Below are 20,677 nucleotides of genomic sequence, written 5' to 3'. Positions count from 1 at the left end.
CTCCTCCTGATGTTAATGCTCGGAGCTGGAGGCTGTGGTCCAGGCTCCATGTTATTTAAAGGAACATCGTCCTGAGGAGACACCTCACTGAACACTTTGTCAGGGACAGTCTGGGGGTGACTTTAATTCCAGATCCCCTCTCTCTCCCTCTCCATCTCCCTCTCCCTCTCTCCCTCTCTCTCTCTCCCTCTCTCTCTCCCTCTTCTTCTCTCTCCCTGTCCCTTTCTCCCTCCCTCTCTCTCTCTCTCCCTCTCCTTCTCTCTCCCTCTCCCTTTCTCCCTCTCTCTCTCTCCCTCTCCCTCTCTCCCTCTCCCTCTGCGTCTCCCTCTCCCTCCCTCTCCCTTTCTCCCTCCCTCTCTCCCTCTCCCTCTCTCCCTCTCCCTTTCTCCCTCCCTCTCTCCCTTTCCCTCTCTCCCTCTCCCTCTCCGTCTCCCTCTCCATCTCCATCTCCCTCTCCCTCTCTCCCTTCCCCTCTCCGTCTCCCTCTCCATCTCTGTCTCCTTTTCCCTCTCTCCCTTTCCCTCTCTCCCTCTCCCTCTCCGTCTCCCTCTCCATCTCCGTCTCCCTCTCCCTCTCTCCCTCACCACCTTCCTCTCTCCGTCTCTCCCTCTCCCAATTTGTCCAGGAGCCTGTGCCTTGGGGAGAGGTGCTGACTCCCATGATGACAGAATCAGTGCGGGAGGAGGCCATTCAGCCCTCTGGGTCTGGGGCAGCCCTCCCCATCAGCTAATCCCCCAATGTCTCCCCATAGCCCAGCACAATTCTGTCTTCCCAGAGCACTGTCGGATTGCCTTGGGACAGGAGAATATCACCCCCACCTTGACCTGGCAGTACATTTCACACCCTCACCATTCGCTGAGTGGGAAGGAGTCATGTTCGTTTCTTTTATGTTCTTTGATCGTGTGGGGAGTGGGGGAACATGTTCGTGTGAAAGATTGAGCCATTACTGGGCTCTGTGCTGGGGGTGCTCCCCACCCGAGACCCAGCCACTGCCTGGTGTCTCACTCACGCTCTCCAACTCCACTGTGAGGCCTGGCAGGGTTGGCAGTTCAATGGGCCGAATGGTCTCATTCTGCTGCACTAGCTACCAGCCTGACCAGCTGTGTGTAACCTCAGTGTGGCTCCTGTAGGTAGGAGGGAGGGAGGGTGAGAGGGAGGGAAGGAGGGGAGTGAGGGTGAGAGGGACGGAGGGAGGGTGTGAGGGGGAGGGGGAGGGACGGAGTGAGGGTGAGAGGGAGGGAGGGAGGGGAGTGAGGGTGAGAGGGAGGGAGGGGGAGTGAGGGTGAGAGGGAGGGAGGGGTGCTGGGGAGGGAGGGAGGGGAGGGAGGGAAGGAGGGAGTGAGGGTGAGAGGGACGGAGGGAGGATGTGAGGGGGAGGGGGAGGGACGGAGTGAGGGTGAGAGGGAGGGAGGGAGGGGAGTGAGGGTGAGAGGGAGGGAGGGGGAGTGAGGGTGAGAGGGAGGGAGGGGTGCTGGGGAGGGAGGGAGGGGAGGGAGGGAAGGAGGGAGTGAGGGTGAGAGGGAGGGAGGGGAGTGAGGGTGAGAGGGAGGGAGGGGAGTAAGGGTGAGGGGGAGGAGTGAGAGTGAGAGGGACGGAGGGAGGGTGAGAGGGGGAGGGGGAGGGATGGAGTGAGGGTGAGAGGGACGGAGGGAGTGAGGGTGAGAAGGAGGGAGGGAGGGGAGTAAAGGTGAGAGGGAGGGACGGGGGGTGAGGGTGAGAGGGAGGGAGGGGTGCTGGGGAGGGAAGGAGGGAGTGAGGGTGAAAGGGAGGGAGGGGAGTGAGGGTGAGAGGGAGAGAGGGGTGCAGGGAAGGGATGCAGGGGAGGGAGGGGGAGTGAGGGGGAGGGGGGAGTGAGGATGAGAGGGAGGGGTTCAGGGGAGGGCGGGAGGGAGGGAGTGAGGATGAGGGGGGAGTGTGTGTGAGAGGGAGGGAGGGAGGAGTGCAGGGGGAAGGAGGGAGTGAGGGTGAGAGGGAGGGAGGGAGGGAGTGAGGATGAGAGGATGGGAGGGAGAAAGGGAGGGATTGAGAGTGGGAGGGAGGGTGTGAGGGGTGCAGGAGGAGGGAGGGAGTGAGGGTGAGAGGGTGAGAGTGAGGGAGTGAGGGTGAGGGGAGGGAGCGAGTGAGGGTGAGAGGTAGGGAGGGAGTGAGAGTGAGAGGGAGGGAGGGTGAGAGGGAGGGAGCGAATGAGGGTGAGAGGGAAGGCGTGAGGGTGAGAGGGAGTGAGGGAGTGAGGGTGAGAGGGAGTGAGGGAGTGAGGGTGAGAGGGTGAGAGGGAGGGAGGGTGAGAGGGATGGAGGGAGTGAGGGTGAGAGGGAGGGAGGGAGGGTGAGAGGTAGGGTGAGGGTGAGAGGGAGGGAGGGTGTGAGGGTGAGAGGGAGGGAGGGAGTGAGGGTGAGAGGGAGGGACGGAGTGAGGGTGAGAGGGAGGGTGAGAGGGAGGGAGGGTGTGAGAGTGAGAGGGAGGGTGGGTGAGAGGGAGGGAGCGAGTGAGGGTGAGAGGGAGGGCGTGAGGGTGAGAGGGAGTGAGGGAGTGAGGGTGAGAGGGAGTGAGGGTGAGAGGGTGAGAGGGTGAGAGGGTGAGAGGGTGAGAGGGAGGGTGAAAGGGAGGGAGGGAGTGAGGGTGAGAGGGAGGGAGGGAGGGTGAGATGGAGGGTGAGGGTGAGAGGGAGGGAGGGTGTGAGGGTGAGAGGGAGGGAGGGAGTGAGGGTGAGAGGGAGGGATGGAGGGTGTGAGGGTGAGAGGGAGGGAGTGAGGGTGAAAGGAGGGGTGAGAGGGTGAGAGGGAGGGAGGGAGTGAGGGTGAGAGGGAGGGAGGGAGTGAGGGTGAGAGGGAGGGTGAGAGAGAGGGAGGGAGGGAGGGTGAGAGGGAGGGAGGGTGTGAGAGTGAGAGGGAGGGAGGGTGTGAGGGATGGAGTGAGGGTGAAAGGAGGGGTGAGAGGGAGGGAGGGAGGGTGAGAGGGAGGGAGGGAGTGAGGGTGAGAGGGAGGGAGGGAGTGAGGGTGAGAGGGAGGGTGAGAGGGAGGGAGGGAGGGAGGGTGAGAGGGAGGGAGGGTGTGAGAGTGAGAGGGAGGGAGTGAGGGTGAGAGGGAGGGTGTGAGGGTGAGAGGGAGGTGAGAGGGAAGGAGGGAGTGAGGGTGAGAGGGAGGGAGTGAGGGTGAGAGGGAGGTGAGAGGGAAGGAGGGAGTGAGGGTGAGAGGGAGGGTGTGAGGGTGAGAGGGAGGGTGAGAGAGAGGGTGTGAGGGTGAGAGGGAGGGTGAGAGGGAGGGTGAGAGGGGAGGGTGAGAGGGAGGGTGAGAGGGAGGGTGAGAGGGAGGGGTGCAGGGGGAGGGAGTGAGGGAGGGTGTGAGGGTGAGAGGGAGGGTGAGAGGGAGGGGTGCAGGGGGAGGGAGTGTGAGTGAAGTGGGGTAAGGAGTTGGTGCTGAATTTACCTGTCCCTCTGTTTCGGGGCCGATATCCCCCGAGCGACTGGTGCCTGAGGGGGGAGAGAGAGAGAGACGGAGTCAGGGACAGATCCCCTTCACAATCCCAACATCACACACAACCTCCCAGAGATTCCTAACATTCCCGGTTTGAGGTGGAATCGGATATTAACCCCTTGACAGTGAGGTCACACTGAGCTTTCATGAACTCTATCGGTTAGTCACTTTAATTGGGGTAATGTCCCTTTAGGCTCAGTACCATTAACCCTTACTTCAGATTTAACACAGGTTCACTGGGACAGTAACCAACCGCACAGAAAGATCCAAACTACAAAACCCTGCAGGCTGAGAAATCCCTGACAACAAATCCCACGGGAGTGATTCCAAAACATCCCCCACCCCAACAGATCACAGGCTGGGGCAGGGTGAGGGAGGGGGTTGAGGGAGGGGGTTGAGGGAGGGGGTTGAGGGAGGGGGTTGAGGGAGGGGGTTGAGGGAGAGGGTTGAGGGAGAGGGCTGAGGGAGGAGGTTGAGGAAGGGGTGAGGGAGAGGGCTGAGGGAGGGGCTGAGGGAGAGGGCTGAGGGAGGGGGCTGAGGGAGGGGGTTGAGGGAGGGGGCTGAGGGAGGTGCTAAGGGAGGAGGTTGAGGGGGAGGGTTGAGGGAGGAGCTAAGGGAGGGGGTTGAGGGAGGGAGTTGAGGGTGGGGGTTGAGGGTGGGGGTTGAGGGTGGGGGTTGAGGGAGGGGGTTGAGGGAGGGGGCTGAGGGAGGGGGCTGAGGGAGGGGGCTGAGGGAGGAGGTTGAGGGAGGGGGTTGAGGGAGGGGCTGAAGGAGGAGGTTGAGTGAGGAGGTTGAGGGAGGGGCTGAGGGAGAGGGTTGAGGGAGGGGGCTGAGGGAGGGGGCTGAGGGAGGGGGCTGAGGGAGGGGGCTGAGGGAGGGGGCTGAGGGAGGGGCTAAGGGAGGGGTTGAGGGGGAGGGTTGAGGGAGGGGCTAAGGGAGGGGGTTGAGGGAGGGGGTTGAGGGAGGAGGTTGAGGGAGGTGGTTGAGGGGGAGGGTTCAGGGAGGGGTTTGAGGGTGGGGGTTGAGGGAGAGGGTTGAGGGAGGGGGGGGTTGGGGTGGGGGTTTGAAGGTCATTCCCTGCTTCCAGTGAAACCCTGACCTGATCGTCCACTGTCCCCCGTCCCCCATCCCCCATCCCCCATCCCCCATCCCCCATCCCCCATCCCCCTCCCCTCCCCCTCAGCACCGACATCCCAGTCAAACATCACAACTAACCCACTGCAGCAGGACATTCAGCCCCATCAGTGTTTGTGCTAGCCCTTTCATCCACACCCACCTGCCCCTCCCTGCAGCATCTGGCAAAGACTATTTCATTTATTTCAATAAACTATTTAATTAGATTGTGATCCACTACAATCCAGAACATGGGGGCGGCAAGGTGGGACAGTGGTTAGCACTGCTGCCTCACAGCTCCAGGGACACGGGTTCAATTCCCACCTCGGCTGTCTGTCTGTTTGGGGTTTGCATGTTCTCCCCCGTGTCTGTGTGGGTTTCCTCCTACAGTCCAAAGGTGTGTAGGTTAGGGTGAATTGGCCATGCTAAATTGCCCATAGTGTTCAGGGATGTGCAGGTTCGGTGGGTTAACCAGGGGATGTGTCTGGGGGGGGATGCTCTTAAGAGGGCCAGTGTGGACCCGATGGGCCGAATGGCCAGTTTCCACACAGTGGGGGTCTTTTGACACTGATGTCACCCCAGACAGACACACAGTGAAAGGTAGCTCCCAGGAGGAATCTCAGGGACAACAGCCTCACCCCTACCCCCCACCCAACAGCCACCACCACCACCCCCTCCCCCAGGGTTCCCACTTACCCGGCACCGGCTCGTCGCTGAGCGAGAGTTTTCCATCAACAGTCGCTCGGATTTCATCAAACACCTCGTCCTCAGGTCTGTCCGCATCAAACTATAGAAGATCAAACATACACCCAAATACCCTGTCAGTAACTTCACCCAGAGAGGGGGGGGGGGAGAGAGGTGGGGGGAGAGAGGTGGGGGGAGAGAGGTGGGGAGAGGTGGGGGGAGGTGGGGGGAGGTGGGGGGAGGGAGAGGTGGGGGGAGGTGGGGGGAGAGAGAGGTGGGGGGAGAGAGGTGGGGGGAGAGAGAGAGAGAGAGAGAGAGAGTGGGGGGGAGAGAAAGACAGAGAGGGGGAGAGAGAGAGAGAGAGACAGAGAGAGAGAGACAGAGTGGGGGAGAGACAGAGTGGGGGAGAGACAGAGTGAGAGAGAGAGAGAGAGAGACAGAGTGGGGGAGAGACAGAGTGAGAGAGAGAGAGAGAGAGACAGAGTGGGGGAGAGACAGAGTGAGAGAGAGAGAGACAGAGGGAGACAGAGAGAGAGAGAGAGAGAGAGAGAGAGAGAGAGAGAGAGAGAGAGAGAGAGACGGGGCGGGAGAGAGAGAGACGGGGCGGGAGAGAGACAGAGGGGGGGGGAGAGACAGAGGGGGAGAGAGAGAGAGAGAGACAGAGAGAGACAGGGAGAGAGAAAGTCAGACAGACAGAGAGCAAGAGTGAGAGAGAGGGAGGGAGAGAGAGAGAGACAGAGACAGAGAGAGAGAGACAGAGACTGGAGGAATCCCAGGACCCACTGGGAAGGGATCCCGATCCTGGACAATGGAGTGAGACCACTCACTGGTTTTGAACTGAGCACAGATCCGATAAGCCGAGTGAGGTACAGTTTTCGGCATTTCCAAAGGAGAGTAGCTATCTGGAGAGGAGGAAAGTATCGGAAAGGGGGTGATTGAGGGGAGTGGGAGGTGATTGAGGGGAGTGGAGAGTGATTGAGGGGGAGTGGGGGGTGATTATGGGGAGGGGGATGTTTGAGGGGAGTGGGAGGTGATTGAGGAGGAGTGGGGGGTGATTGGGGGAGTGGGGGGTGATTGAGGGGAGTCGGGGGTGATTGGGGGGAGTGGGGAGTGATTGAGGGGAGTGGGAGGTGATTGAGGGGAGTGGGAGGTGATTGGGGGGAGTGGGAGATGATTGGGGGAGTGGGGGGGTGATTGAGGGGAGTCGGGGGTGATTGGGGGGAGTGGGGAGTGATTGAGGGGAGTGGGAGGTGATTGAGGGGAGTGGGAGGTGATTAAGGGGAGTGGGGAGTGATTGGGGGAGTGGGGGGTGATTGAGGGGAGTTGGGGTGTGATGGAGGGGAGTGGGAGGGGATTGACGGGTGTGGGGGTGATTGAGGGGAGTGGGAGGAGATTGAGGGGAGTGGGAGTTGATTGGGGGAATGGGGTGTGATTGAGGGGAGTGGGAGGTGATTGAGGAGAGAGGGGTGTGATTGAGGGGTGTTGGGGTGATTGAGGGGAGTGGGAGGGGATTGAGGGGAGTGGGAGGTGATTGAGGAGAGAGGGGTGTGATTGAGGGGTGTGGGGGTGATTGAGGGGAGTGGGAGGGGATTAAGGGGTGTGGGGGTGATTGAGGGGAGTGGGAGGGTGATTGGGGGCAAGTGGGGGGTAATTGGGGGAGTGGGGAGTGATAGAGAGGAGTGGGGGGGTGATTGAGGGAAATGGGGGTGATTGAGGGGAGTGGGGGGGTGATTGACGGGAGTGGGGAGTGATTGAGGCGAGTGGGAGGTGATTGAGGGGAGTGGGAGTGATTGGGGGAGTGTGGAGTGATTGAGGGGAATGGGGGGTGATTGAGGGGAGTGGGGGTGATTGAGGGGAGTGTGGGGTGATTGAGGGGAGTGGGGGTGATTGAGGGGAGTGTGGGGTGATTGAGGGGAGTGTGGGGTGATTGAGGGGAGTGGGGGGTGATTGAGGGGAGTGGGGGGTGATTGAGGGGAATGGGAGGTGATTGAGGGGAGTGGAGAGTGATTGAGGGGAGTGGGAGGGTGATTGAGGGGAGTGGGGGGTGATTGAGGGGAGTGTGGGGTGATTGAGGGGAGTGGGGGGTGATTGAGGGGAGTGGGGGGTGATTGAGGGGAGTGGAGAGTGATTGAGGGGAGTGGGAGGGTGATTGAGGGGAGTGGGATGTGATTGAGGGGAGTGGGGGGTGATTGAGGGGAGTGGAAGGTGATTTAGGGGAGTGGGGGAGTGTGGAGTGATTGAGGGGAATGGGGTGATTGAGGCAAGTGGGGGGTGATTGAGGAGAGTGTGGGGTGATTGAGGGGAGTGGGGGGTGATTGAGGGGAGTGGGGGGTGATTGAGGGGAGTGGGGGTGATTGAGGGGAGTGGGGGTGATTGAGGGGAGTGGGGGTGATTGAGGGGAGTGGGGAGTGATTGAGGGGAGTGGGAGGTGATTTAGGGGAGTGGGGAGTGATTGAAGGGAGTGGGAGGTGATTGAGGGGAGTGGGAGATGATTGCGGGGAGTGGGTAGTGATTGAGGGGAGTGGGGGTGATTGAGGGGAGTAGGAGGTGATTGGGGGAGTGGGAGGAGATTGGGGGAGTGGTGAGTGATTGAGGGGAGTGGGAGTGATTGGGGGAGTGTGGAGTGATTGAGGGGAATGGGGTGATTGAGGGGTGTGGGGGTGATTGAGGGGAGTGGGGGTGATTGAGGGGAATGGGCGTGTGATTGAGGGGAGTGGGAGGGTGATTGAGGGGAGCGGGGGGTGATTGGGGGAGTGGGGGTGAGTGGGGAGGGGGGTGTGATTGGGGGAGTGGGGGTGAGTGGGGAGCGGGGTGTGATTGAGGGGAATGGGGGGTGATTGGGGAAGTGGGAGGTGATTGAGGAGAGTGGGGGGTGATTGGGGGAGTGGGGGGTGGTTGAGGGGTATGGGGGTGATTGAGGGGAGTGGGGGGTGATTGGGGGAGTGGGAGGTGATTGAGGGGAGTGGGGAGTGATTGGGGGAGTGGGGGTGATTGAGGGGAGTGGGAGGTGATTGATGGGAGTGGGAGGTGATTGAGGAGAGTGGGGGGTGATTGGGGGAATGGGGGTGATTGAGGGGAATGGGGGGTGATTGGGGAAGTGGGAGGTGATTGAGGGGAGTGGGGAGTGATTGGGGGAGTGGGGGGTGGTTGAGGGGTATGGGGGGTGATTGAGGGGAGTGGGGGGTGATTGGGGGAGTGGGAGGTGATTGAGGAGAGTGGGGAGTGATTTGGGGAGTGGGGTGTGGTTAAGGGGTGTGGGGGGTGATTGAGGGGAGTGGGGGTGATTGAGGGGAGTAGGGGGGTGATTGAGGGGAGTGGGGGTGTTTGAGGGAAGTGGGAGGTGATTGGGGAGTGGGGGGTGATTGAGGGGATTGGGGGTGACTGGGGGAGTTGGAGGTGATTGAGGGGTGTGGGGGGTGATTGAGGGAAGTGGGAGGTGATTGGGAGAGTGGGGGTGATTGGGGGAGTGGGGAGTGACTGAGGGGAATGGGGGGTGATTGAAGGGAGTGGGAAGTAATTGGGGGAGTGGAATGTGATTGAGGGGAATCGGGAGTGATTGGGGGAGTGAAGGGTGATTGAGGGGAGTGGGGATGTGATTGAGTGAATTGGAGGGTGATTGAGGGGAGTGGGAGGAGATTGATGGGAGTGGGGAGTGATTGGGGGGTGCGGGGGGTGATTGAGGGGAGTGGGGGTGATTGAGGGGAGTAGGGGTGTTTGAGGGGTGTGGGGGTGTGATTGAGGGGAGTTGGAGGTGACTGGGGGAGTTGGAGGTGATTGAGGGGTATGGGGGTGATTGAGGGGAGTGGGAGGTTATTGGGGGAGTGGGGAGTGATTCAGGGGAATTGGGGTTGATTGAGGGGAGTGGGAGGTGATTGAGGGGAGTGGGAGGTGATTGAGGGGAGTGGGAGGTGATTGAGGGGAGTAGGAGGTGATTGAGGGGAGTAGGAGGTGATTGGGGGAGTGGGAGGAGATTGGGGGAGTGGGGAGTGATTGAGGGGAATGGGGGTGATTGAGGGGAGTGGGAGGTGATTGAGGGGAGTGGGGTGTGATTGAGGGAAGTGGGTGTGTGATTGAGGGGAGTGGGGGGTGATTGGGGGAGTGGGGGTGATTGGGGAGTGGGGAGTGATTGAGGGGAATGGGGGTGATTGAGGGGAATGGGGCATGATTGGGGGAGTGGGAGGTGATTGAGGGGAGTGGGGAGTGATTGGGGGAGTGGGGGGTGGTTGAGGAGTATGGGGGGTGATTGAGGGGAGTGGGGGGTGATTCAGGGGAGTGGGGGTGATTGAGGGGAGTGGGGTGTGATTGAGGGGAGTGGGAGGTGATTGAGGGGAGTGGGAGGTGATTGAGGGGAGTAGGAGGTGATTGTGGGGAGTAGGAGGTGATTGGAGGAGTGGGAGGAGATTGGGGGAGTGGGGAGTGATTGAGGGGAATGGGGGTGATTGAGGGGAGTGGGAGGTGATTGAGGGGAGTGGGGTGTGATTGAGGGAAGTGGGTGTGTGATTGAGGGGAGTGGGGGGTGATTGGGGGAGTGGGGGTGATTGGGGAGTGGGGAGTGATTGAGGGGAATGGGGGTGATTGTGGGGAATGGGGCGTGATTGGGGGAGTGGGAGGTGATTGAGGGGAGTGGGGAGTGATTGGGGGAGTGGGGGGTTGTTGAGGAGTATGGGGGGTGATTGAGGGGAGTGGGGGGTGATTCAGGGGAGTGGGGGTGATTGAGGGGAGTGGGGTGTGATTGAGGGAAGTCGGCGTGTGATTGAGGGGAGTGGGAGGTGATTGGGGGTGATTGAGGGAAGTCGGCGTGTGATTGAGGGGAGTGGGAGGTGATTGGGGGAGTGGGAGGTGATTGAGGGGAGTGGGGAGTGATTGGGGGAGTGGGGTTGGTTAAGGGGTGTGGGGGGTGATTGAGGGGAGTGGGGGTGATTGAGGGGAGTAGGGGGGTGATTGAGGGGAGTGGGAAGTGATTGAGTGAATTGGAGGGTGATTGAGGGGAGTGGGAGGAGATTGATGGGAGTGGGGAGTGATTGGGGGAGCGGGGGGTGATTGAGGGGAGTGGGGGTGATTGAGGGGAATCGGGAGTGATTAGGGGAGTGAAGGGTGATTGAGGGGAGTGGGGATGTGATTGAGTGAATTGGAGGGTGATTGAGGGGAGTGGGAGGAGATTGATGGGAGTGGGGAGTGATTGGGGGAGCGGGGGGGTGATTGAGGAGAGTGGGGGTGATTGAGGGGAGTAGGGGTGTTTGAGGGGAGTGGGGGTGTGATTGAGGGGAGTTGGAGGTGATTGAGGGGTATGGGGGTGATTGAGGGGAGTGGGAGGTTATTGGGGGAGTGGGGAGTGATTGAGGGGAATTGGGGTTGATTGAGGGAGTGGGAGGTGATTGAGGGGAGTGGGAGGTGATTGAGGGGAGTGGGAGGTGATTGAGGGGAGTAGGAGGTGATTGAGGGGAGTAGGAGGTGATTGGGGGAGTGGGAGGAGATTGGGGGAGTGGGGAGTGATTGAGGGGAATGGGGGTGATTGAGGGGAGTGGGAGGTGATTGAGGGGAGTGGGAGGTGATTGAGGGGAGTAGGAGGTGATTGGGGGAGTGGGAGGAGATTGGGGGAGTGGGGAGTGATTGAGGGGAATGGGGGTGATTGAGGGGAGTGGGAGGTGATTGAGGGGAGTGGGGTGTGATTGAGGGAAGTGGGCGTGTGATTGAGGGGAGTGGGGTGTGATTGGGGGATTGGGGGTGATTGGGGAGTGGGGAGAGATTGAGGGGAATGGGGGTGATTGAGGGGAATGGGGCGTGATTGGGGGAGTGGGAGGTGATTGAGGGGAGTGGGGAGTGATTGGGGGAGTGGGGGGTGGTTGAGGGGTATGGGGTGTGATTGAGGGGAGTGGGGGGTGATTCAGGGGAGTGGGGGTGATTGAGGGGAGTGGGGTGTGATTGAGGGAAGTCGGCGTGTGATTGAGGGGAGTGGGAGGTGATTGGGGGAGTGGGAGGTGATTGAGGGGAGTGGGGAGTGATTGGGGAGTGGGGTTGGTTAAGGGGTGTGGGGGGTGATTGAGGGGACTGGGGGTGATTGAGGGGAGTGGGGGTGTTTGAGGGGAGTGGGAGGTGATTGGGGAGTGGGGGGTGATTGAGGGGAGTTGGAGGTGACTGGGGGAGTTGGAGGTGATTGAGGGGTGTGGGGGGTGATTGAGGGGAGTGGGAGGTGATTGGGAGAGTGGGGGTGATTGGGGGAATGGGGAGTGATTGAGGGGAATGGGGGTGATTGAGGGGAGTGGGGGGTGATTGAAGGGAGTGGGAAGTGATTGGGGGAGTGGGGATGTGATTGAGGGGAATCGGGGAGTGATTGGGGGAGTGGAGGGTGATTGAGGGGAGTGGGGATGTGATTGAGTGAATTGGAGGGTGATTGAGGGGAGTGGAAGGAGATTGATGGGAGTGGGGAGTGATTGGGGGAGTGGGGAGTGATTGGGGGAGTGGGGGTGATTGTGGGGAGTGGGGGTGTTTGAGGGGTGTGGGGGTGTGATTGAGGGGAGTTGGAGGTGACTGGGGGAGTTGGAGGTGATTGAGGGGTATGGGGGTGATTGAGGGGAGTGGGAGGTTATTGGGGGAGTGGGGAGTGATTGAGGGGAATTGGGGTTGATTGAGGGGAGTGGGAGGTGATTGAGGAGAGCGGGGGGTGATTGGGGGGAGTTGGGGGTGATTGAGGGGAGTAGGAGTTGATTGGGGTCGTGGGAGGTGATTGAGAGGAGTTGGGGGATTGTGGGGAGTGAGGGGTGATTGAGGGGAGTGAGAGGTGATTGGGGAGAGTGGGTGGTGATTGGGGGAGTCAGCGGTGATTGGGGGAGTGGGAGGTGATTGAGGGGAATGGGAGGTGATTGGGGGAGTGGGGGTTGATCGGGGAAGTGAGGAGTGATTGGAGGGAGTGGGGGGTGATTGAGGGGAATGGGAGGTGATTGGGGGAGTGGGGGTTGATCGGGGAAGTGAGGAGTGGAGGGTGGGGGTGATTGAGGGGAGTGGGGGGTGAATTGAGGGGAGTGGGAGGGAATTGGGGGGGAGATGGGGAGTGATTGAGGGGAGTGGGGGATGATTGAGGCGAGTGAGGGGCGTTTGAGGGGAGTGGAGGTGATTGAGGGGAGTGGGAGGTGATTGAGGGGAGTGGTGGGTGATCGGCGGTGTGGGGAGTGATGGAGAGTGGGGGGTGATTGAGGGGATTGGGAGGTAATTGAGGGGAGTGGGAGGTGACTGATGAGAGTGGGAGGTGATTGAGGGGAGTGATGGGTGATCGGGTGAGTGGGAAGTGGGAGGTGATTGGGGGATTGGGGGTGATTGGGGGAGTGGGAGGTGATTGAGGCAATTGGGAGGTCATTTGGGGAGTGGGGGGGTGATCGAGAGGAGTGGGAGGTGATTGAGGGAAAGTGGGGGTGATTGAGGGGGAGTGGGGGGTGATTGGGGGGTTTGGGGGGTGATTGAGGCGAGTGGGCAGTGATTGAGGGGAGTGGAGAGAGATTGAGGGGAGTGGGAGGTGATTGAGGGGGAGTGGGAGGTGATTGCGGGGAGTGGGGGGTGATTGGGGGAGTGGGGAGTGATGGGGAGTGGGAGGTGATTGGGGGAGTGTGGAGTGATTGAGGGGAGTGGGAGGTGATTGGGGGGAGTGGGAGTGATTGAGGAGAGTGGGGGGTGATTGAGGGGAGTGGGGGTGATTGGGGGAGTGGGGGGGTGATTGAGGGGAGTGGGAGGTGATTGCGGGGAGTGGGGGGTGATTGGGGGAGTGGGGAGTGATGGGGAGTGGGAGGTGATTGGGGGAGTGTGGAGTGAATGAGGGGAGTGGGAGGTGATTGAGGGGAGTGGGAGGTGATTGAGGGGAGTAGGAGGTGATTGGGGGAGTGGGAGGAGATTGGGGGAGTGGGGAGTGATTCAGGGGAATGGGGGTGATTGAGGGGAGTGGGAGGTGATTGAGGGGAGTGGGGTGTGATTGAGGGAAGTGGGCGTATGATTGAGGGGAGTGGGGGTGATTGGGGGAGTGGGGGTGATTGAGGGGAATGGGGGGTGATTGGGGGAGTGGGAGGTGATTGAGGGGAGTGGGGAGTGATTGGGGGAGTGGGGAGTGATTGGGGGAGTGGGGGGTGGTTGAGTGGTATGGGGGGTGATTGAGGGGAGAGGGGGGTGATTGAGGGGAGTGGGGTGTGATTGAGGGAAGTGGGCGCGTGATTGAGGGGAGTGGGGGTGATTGGGGAGTGGGGGTGATTGGGGAGTGGGGAGTGATTGAGGGGAATGGGGGTGATTGAGGGGAATGGGGGGTGATTGGGGGAGTGGGCGGTGATTGATGGGAGTGGGGAGTGATTGGGGAGTGGGGGGGGGGGGGGGGGGGTGGTTGAGGGGTATGGGGGGTGATTGAGGGGAGTGGGGGTTGATTCAGGGGAGTGGGGGTGATTGAGGGGAGTGGGGTGTGATTGAGGGAAGTGGGCATGTGATTGAGGGGAGTGGGAGGTGATTGGGGGAGTGGGATGTGATTGAGGGGAGTGGGGAGTGATTGGGGGAGTGGGGTTGGTTAAGGGGTGTCGGGGGTGATTGAGGGGAGCGGGGGTGATTGAGGGGAGTAGGGGGGTGATTGAGGGGAGTGGGGGTGTTTGAGGGGAGTGGGAGGTGATTGGGGAGTGGGGGGTGATTGAGGGGAGTTGGAGGTGACTGGGGGAGTTGGAGGTGATTCAGGGGTGTGGGGGGTGTTTGAGGGGAGTGGGAGGTGATTGGGGAGTGGGGGGTGATTGAGGGGAGTTGGAGGTGACTGGGGGAGTTGGAGGTGATTGAGGGGAGTGGGGAGTGATTGAGGGGAATGGGGGTGATTGAGGGGAGTGGGGGGTGATTGAAGGGAGTGGGAAGTGATTGGAGGAGTGGGATGTGATTGAGGGGAATCGGGAGTGATTGGGGAAGTGGAGGGTGATTGAGGGGAGTGGGGATGTGATTGAGTGAATTGGAGGGTGATTGAAGGGAGTGGGAGGAGATTGATGGGAGTGGGGAGTGATTGGGGGAGTGGGGGTGATTGTGGGGAGTGGGGGGTGATTGTGGGGAGTGGGGGTGTTTGAGGGGAGTGGGGGTGTGATTGAGGGGAGTTGGAGGTGACTGGGGGAGTTGGAGGTGATTGAGGGGTATGGGGGTGATTGAGGGGAGTGGGAGGTTATTGGGGGAGTGGGTAGTGATTGAGGGGAATTGGGGTTGATTGTGGGGAGTGGGGGTGTTTGAGGGGAGTGGGGGGTGTGATTGAGGGGAGTTGGAGGTGACTGGGGGAGTTGGAGGTGATTGAGGGGTATGGGGGTGATTGAGGGGAGTGGGAGGTTATTGGGGGAGTGGGTAGTGATTGAGGGGAATTGGGGTTGATTGAGGGGAGTGGGAGGTGATTGAGGAGAGCGGGGGGGTGATTGAGGAGAGCGGGGGGTGATTGGGGGGAGTTGGGGATGATTGAGGGGAGTAGGAGTTGATTGGGGTAGTGGGAGGTGATTGAGGGGAGTTGGGGGATTGTGGGGAGTGAGGGGTGATTGAGGGGAGTGAGAGGTGATTGGGGGAGAGTGGGTGGTGATTGGGGGAGTCAGGGGTGATTGGGGGAGTGGGAGGTGATGAGGGGAGTGGGGGGGGTGATTGAGGGGAATGGGAGGTGATTGGGGGAGTGGGAGGTGATTGGTGGAGTGGGGGTTGATCGGGGAAGTGAGGAGTGATTGGAGGGAGTGGGGGGTGATTGAGGGGAGTGGGAGGTGATTGGGGGAGTGGGGGTTGATCGGGGAAGTGAGGAGTGATTGGAGGGAGTGGGGGGTGATTGAGGGGAGTGGGAGGTGATTGGGGGAATGGGGAGTGATTGAGGGGAGTGGGGGATGATTGAGGCGAGTGAGGGGTGTTTGAGGGGAGTGGAGGTGATTGAGGGGAGTGGGAGGTGATTGAGGGGAGTGGTGGGTGATCGGCGGTGTGGGGAGTGATGGAGAGTGGGGGGTGATTGAGGGGATTGGGAGGTAATTGAGGGGAGTGGGAGGTGACTGATGGGAGTGGGAGGTGATTGAGGGGAGTGATGGGTGATCGGGGTGAGTGGGAAGTGGGAGGTGATTGAGGCAATTGGGAGGTGATTTGGGGAGTGGGGGGTGATCGAGAGGAGTGGGAGGTGATTGAGGGGAAGTGGGGGTGATTGAGGGGGAGTGGGGGGTGATTCGGGGGATTGGGGGGTGATTGAGGTGAGTGGGCAGTGATTGAGGGGAGTGAAGAGAGATTGAGGGGAGTGGGAGGTGATTGAGGGGGAGTGGGAGGTGATTGCGTGGAGTGGGGGGTGATTGGGGGAGTGGGGAGTGATGGGGAGTGGGAGGTGATTGGGGGAGTGTGGAGTGATTGAGGGGAGTAGGAGGTGATTGGGGGAGTGGGAGTGATTGAGGAGAGTGGGGGTGATTGAGGGGAGTGGGGGTGATTGGGGGAGTGGGGTATGATTGGGGGAGTGGGGGGTGATTGAGGGGAGTGGGAGGCGATTGCGGGGAGTGGGGGGTGATTGGGGGAGTGGGGAGTGATGGGGAGTGGGAGGTGATTGGGGGAGTGTGGAGTGATTGAGGGGAGTGGGGGTGATTGAGGGGAGTGGGAGGTGATTGAGGGAAGTGGGAGGTGATTGAGGGGAGTGGGAGGTGATTGAGGGGAGTAGGAGGTGATTGGGGGAATGGGAGGAGATTGGGGGAGTGGGGAGTGATTGAGGGGAATGGGGGTGATTGAGGGGAGTGGGAGGTGATTGAGGGGAGTGGGGTGTGATTGAGGGGAATGGGGGTGATTGAGGGGAGTGGGGTGTGATTGAGGGGAATGGGGGTGATTGAGGGGAGTGGGAGGTGATTGAGGGGAGTGGGGAGTGATTGAGGGGAATGGGGGTGATTGAGGGGAGTGGGGTGTGATTGAGGGAAGTGGGCGTATGATTGAGGGGAGTGGGGGTGATTGGGGGAGTGGGGGTGATTGAGGGGAATGGGGGTGATTGAGGGAATGGGGGGTGATTGGGGGAGTGGGGAGTGATTGAGGGGAATGGGGGTGATTGAGGGGAGTGGGGGTGATTGGGAGAGTGGGGCATGATTGGGGGAGTGGGGGGTGATTGAGGGGAGTGGGGGGTGATCGGGGGAGTGGGGTATGACTGAGGAGAGTGGGAGGTGATTGCGGGGAGTGGGGGGTGATTGAGGGGAGTGGGGGTGATTGAGGGGAGTGGGGGTGATTGGGGGAGTGGGGGTGATTGAGGGGAGTGGGGGTGATTGGGGGAGTGGGGTATGATTGGGGGAGTTGTGGGTGATTGAGGGGAGTGGGAGGTGATTGCGGGGAGTGGGGGGTGATTGGGGGAGTGGGAGGAGATTGGGGGAGTGGGGAGTGATTGAGGGGATGGGGGTGATTGAGGGGAGTGGGAGGTGATTGAGGGGAGTGGGAGGTGATTGAGGGGAGTGGGAGGTGATTGAGGGGAGTAGGAGGTGATTGGGGGAGTGGGAGGAGATTGAGGGAGTGGGGAGTGATTCAGGGGAATGGGGTGATTGGGGTAGTGGGGGTGATTGAGGGGAATGGGGGTGATTGAGGGGAGTTGTGGGTGATTGAGGGGAGTGGGAGGTGATTGCGGGGAGTGGGGGGTGATTGGGGGAGTGGGGAGTGATGGGGAGTGGGAGGTGATTGGGGGAGTGTGGAGTGATTGAGGGGAGTGGGAGGTGATTGGGGGAGTGGGAGGAGATTGGGGGAGTGGGGAGTGATTCAGGGGAATTGGGGGTGATTGAGGGGAGTGGGAGGTGATTGAGGGGAGTGGGGTGTGATTGAGGGAAGTGGGCGTATGATTGAGGGGAGTGGGAGGTGATTGAGGGGAATGGGGGGTGATTGAGGGAGTGGGGGGTGGTTGAGGGGTATGGGGGTTGATTGAGGGGAGTGGGGGGTGATTGGGGGAGTGGGAGGTGATTGAGGGGAGTGGGGAGTGATTGGGGGAGTGGGGGTGGTTAAGGGGTGTGGGGGGTGATTGAGGGGAGTGGGGGTGATTGAGGGGAGTAGGGGGGTGATTGAGGGGAGTGGGGGTGTTTGAGGGGAGTGGGAGAATATTGGGGAGTGGGGGGTGATTGAGGGGAGTTTGAGGTGACTGGGGAGTTGGAGGTGATTGAGGGGTGTGGGGGGGTGATTGAGGGAAGTGGGAGGTGATTGGGAGAGTGGGGGTGATTGGGGGAGTGGGGAGTGATTGAGGGGAATGGGGGTGATTGAGGGGAGTGGGGGGTGATTGAAGGGAGTGGGAAGTAATTGGGGGAGTGGGACGTGATTGAGGGGAATCGGGAGTGATTGGGGGAGTGGGAGGGTGATTGAGGGGAGTGGGGATATGATTGAGTGAATTGGAGGGTGATTGAGGGGAGTGGGAGGAGATTGATGGGAGTGGGGAGTGATTGGGGGTGCGGGGGGTGATTGAGGGGAGTGGGGGTGATTGAGGGGAGTGGGGGTGTTTGAGGGGAGTTGGAGGTGACTGGGGGAGTTGGAGGTGATTGAGGGGTATGGGGGTGATTGAGGGGAGTGGGAGGTTATTGGGGGAGTGGGGAGTGATTGAGGGGAATTGGGGTTGATTGAGGGGAGTGGGAGGTGATTGAGGGGAGTGGGAGGTGATTGAGGGGAGTGGGAGGTGATTGAGGGGAGTGGGAGGTGATTGGGGGAGTGGGAGGAGATTGAGGGAGTGGGGAGTGATTGAAGGGAATGGGGGTGATTGAGGGGAGTGGGAGGTGATTGAGGGGAGTGGGAGGTGATTGAGGGGAGTGGGAGGTGATTGAGGGGAGTAGGAGGTGATTGGGGGAGTGGGAGGAGATTGGGGGAGTGGGGAGTGATTGAGAGGAATGGGGGTGATTGAGGGGAGTGGGAGGTTATTGGGGGAGTGGGGAGTGATTGAGGGGAATTGGGGTTGATTGAGGGGAGTGGGAGGTGATTGAGGGGAGTGGGAGGTGATTGAGGGGAGTGGGAGGTGATTGAGGGGAGTGGGAGGTGATTGGGGGAGTGGGAGGAGATTGAGGGAGGTGGGGAGTGATTGAAGGGAATGGGGGTGATTGAGGGGAGTGGGAGGTGATTGAGGGGAGTGGGAGGTGATTGAGGGGAGTGGGAGGTGATTGAGGGGAGTAGGAGGTGATTGGGGGAGTGGGAGGAGATTGGGGGAGTGGGGAGTGATTGAGAGGAATGGGGGTGATTGAGGGGGAGTGGGAGGTGATTGAGGGGAGTGGGGTGTGATTGAGGGAAGTGGGCGTGTGATTGAGGGGAGTGGGGGTTGATTGGGGGAGTGGGGGTGATTGGGGAGTGGGGAGTGATTGAGGGGAATGGGGGTGATTGAGGGGAATGGGGCGTGATTGGGGGAGTGGGAGGTGATTGAGGGGAGTGGGGAGTGATTGGGGGAGTGGGGGGTGGTTGAGGGGTACGGGGGGGTGATTGAGGGGAGTGGGGGGTGATTCAGGGGAGTGGGGGTGATTGGGGGAGTGGGGTTGGTTAAGGGGAGTGGGGGTGATTGAGGGGAGTGGGGGTGATTGAGGGGTGTGGGGGGTGATTGCGGGGAGTGGGGGTGTTTGAGGGGAGTGGGAGGTGATTGGGGGAGTTGGAGGTGATTGAGGGGTGTGGGGGGTGATTGAGGGGAGTGGGAGGTGATTGGGAGAGTGGGGGTGATTGGGGGAGTGGGGGAGTGATTGAGGGGAATGGGGGTGATTGAGGGGAGTGGGGGGTGATTGAAGGCAGTGGGAAGTGATTGGGGGAGTGGGATGTGATTGAGGGGAATCGGGAGTGATTGGGGGAGTGGAGGGTGATTGAGGGGAGTGGGGATGTGATTGAGTGAATTGGAGGTTGATTGAGGGGAGTGGGAGGAGATTGATAGGAGTGGGGAGTGATTGGGGGAGTGGGGAGTGATTGGGGGAGTGGGGGTGATTGAGGGGAGTGGGGGTTGATTGGGGAAGTGGGGGTGATTGGGGAGTGGGGAGTGATTGAGGGGAATGGGGGTGATTGTGGGGAATGGGGCGTGATTGGGGGAGTGGGAGGTGATTGAGGGGAGTGGGGAGTGATTGGGGGAGTGGGGGGTTGTTGAGGAGTATGGGGGGTGATTGAGGGGAGTGGGGGGTGATTCAGGGGAGTGGGGGTGATTGAGGGGAGTGGGGTGTGATTGAGGGAAGTCGGCGTGTGATTGAGGGGAGTGGGAGGTGATTGGGGGAGTGGGAGGTGATTGAGGGGAGTGGGGAGTGATTGGGGGAGTGGGGTTGGTTAAGGGGTGTGGGGGGTGATTGAGGGGAGTGGGGGTGATTGAGGGGAGTAGGGGGGTGATTGAGGGGAGTGGGAAGTGATTGAGTGAATTGGAGGGTGATTGAGGGGAGTGGGAGGAGATTGATGGGAGTGGGGAGTGATTGGGGGAGCGGGGGGTGATTGAGGGGAGTGGGGGTGATTGAGGGGAATCGGGAGTGATTAGGGGAGTGAAGGGTGATTGAGGGGAGTGGGGATGTGATTGAGTGAATTGGAGGGTGATTGAGGGGAGTGGGAGGAGATTGATGGGAGTGGGGAGTGATTGGGGAGCGGGGGGGTGATTGAGGAGAGTGGGGGTGATTGAGGGGAGTAGGGGTGTTTGAGGGGAGTGGGGGTGTGATTGAGGGGAGTTGGAGGTGATTGAGGGGTATGGGGGTGATTGAGGGGAGTGGGAGGTTATTGGGGGAGTGGGGAGTGATTGAGGGGAATTGGGGTTGATTGAGGGGAGTGGGAGGTGATTGAGGGGAGTGGGAGGTGATTGAGGGGAGTGGGAGGTGATTGAGGGGAGTAGGAGGTGATTGAGGGGAGTAGGAGGTGATTGGGGGAGTGGGAGGAGATTGGGGGAGTGGGGAGTGATTGAGGGGAATGGGGGTGATTGAGGGGAGTGGGAGGTGATTGAGGGGAGTGGGAGGTGATTGAGGGGAGTAGGAGGTGATTGGGGGAGTGGGAGGAGATTGGGGGAGTGGGGAGTGATTGAGGGGAATGGGGGTGATTGAGGGGAGTGGGAGGTGATTGAGGGGAGTGGGGTGTGATTGAGGGAAGTGGGCGTGTGATTGAGGGGAGTGGGGTGTGATTGGGGGATTGGGGGTGATTGGGGAGTGGGGAGAGATTGAGGGGAATGGGGGTGATTGAGGGGAATGGGGCGTGATTGGGGGAGTGGGAGGTGATTGAGGGGAGTGGGGAGTGATTGGGGGAGTGGGGGGTGGTTGAGGGGTATGGGGGGTGATTGAGGGGAGTGGGGGTGATTCAGGGGAGTGGGGGTGATTGAGGGAGTGGGGTGTGATTGAGGGAAGTCGGCGTGTGATTGAGGGGAGTGGGAGGTGATTGGGGGAGTGGGAGGTGATTGAGGGGAGTGGGGAGTGATTGGGGAGTGGGGTTGGTTAAGGGGTGTGGGGGGTGATTGAGGGGACTGGGGGTGATTGAGGGGAGTGGG

The 20,677-nt window shown here is 60.6% G+C and overlaps 1 protein-coding gene across 2 annotated transcripts in view; it reads right to left on the bottom strand.

Annotated features, from left to right (window-relative positions):
* The window catches only part of LOC140468189 (adenylate kinase isoenzyme 5-like), a 600,803-nt gene that overhangs the window by 552,786 nt on the left and 27,340 nt on the right, over positions 1-20,677 (bottom strand). For both annotated transcript variants that reach the window (XM_072564424.1, XM_072564423.1), the window contains exons 7-8: positions 5,284-5,374; positions 3,427-3,470 (exon numbers count right to left, since the gene is read on the bottom strand). In XM_072564424.1, coding sequence (XP_072420525.1) covers positions 3,427-3,470; positions 5,284-5,374 — 135 coding nt within the window. The remainder of the gene's footprint in view (positions 1-3,426; positions 3,471-5,283; positions 5,375-20,677) is intronic.

The sequence above is a fragment of the Chiloscyllium punctatum genome, chromosome 46 (genome assembly GCF_047496795.1).
Source record: "Chiloscyllium punctatum isolate Juve2018m chromosome 46, sChiPun1.3, whole genome shotgun sequence".
Classification (NCBI taxonomy): Eukaryota; Metazoa; Chordata; class Chondrichthyes; order Orectolobiformes; family Hemiscylliidae; genus Chiloscyllium; species Chiloscyllium punctatum.
This window is presented reverse-complemented; position numbering and strand designations above follow the sequence as displayed.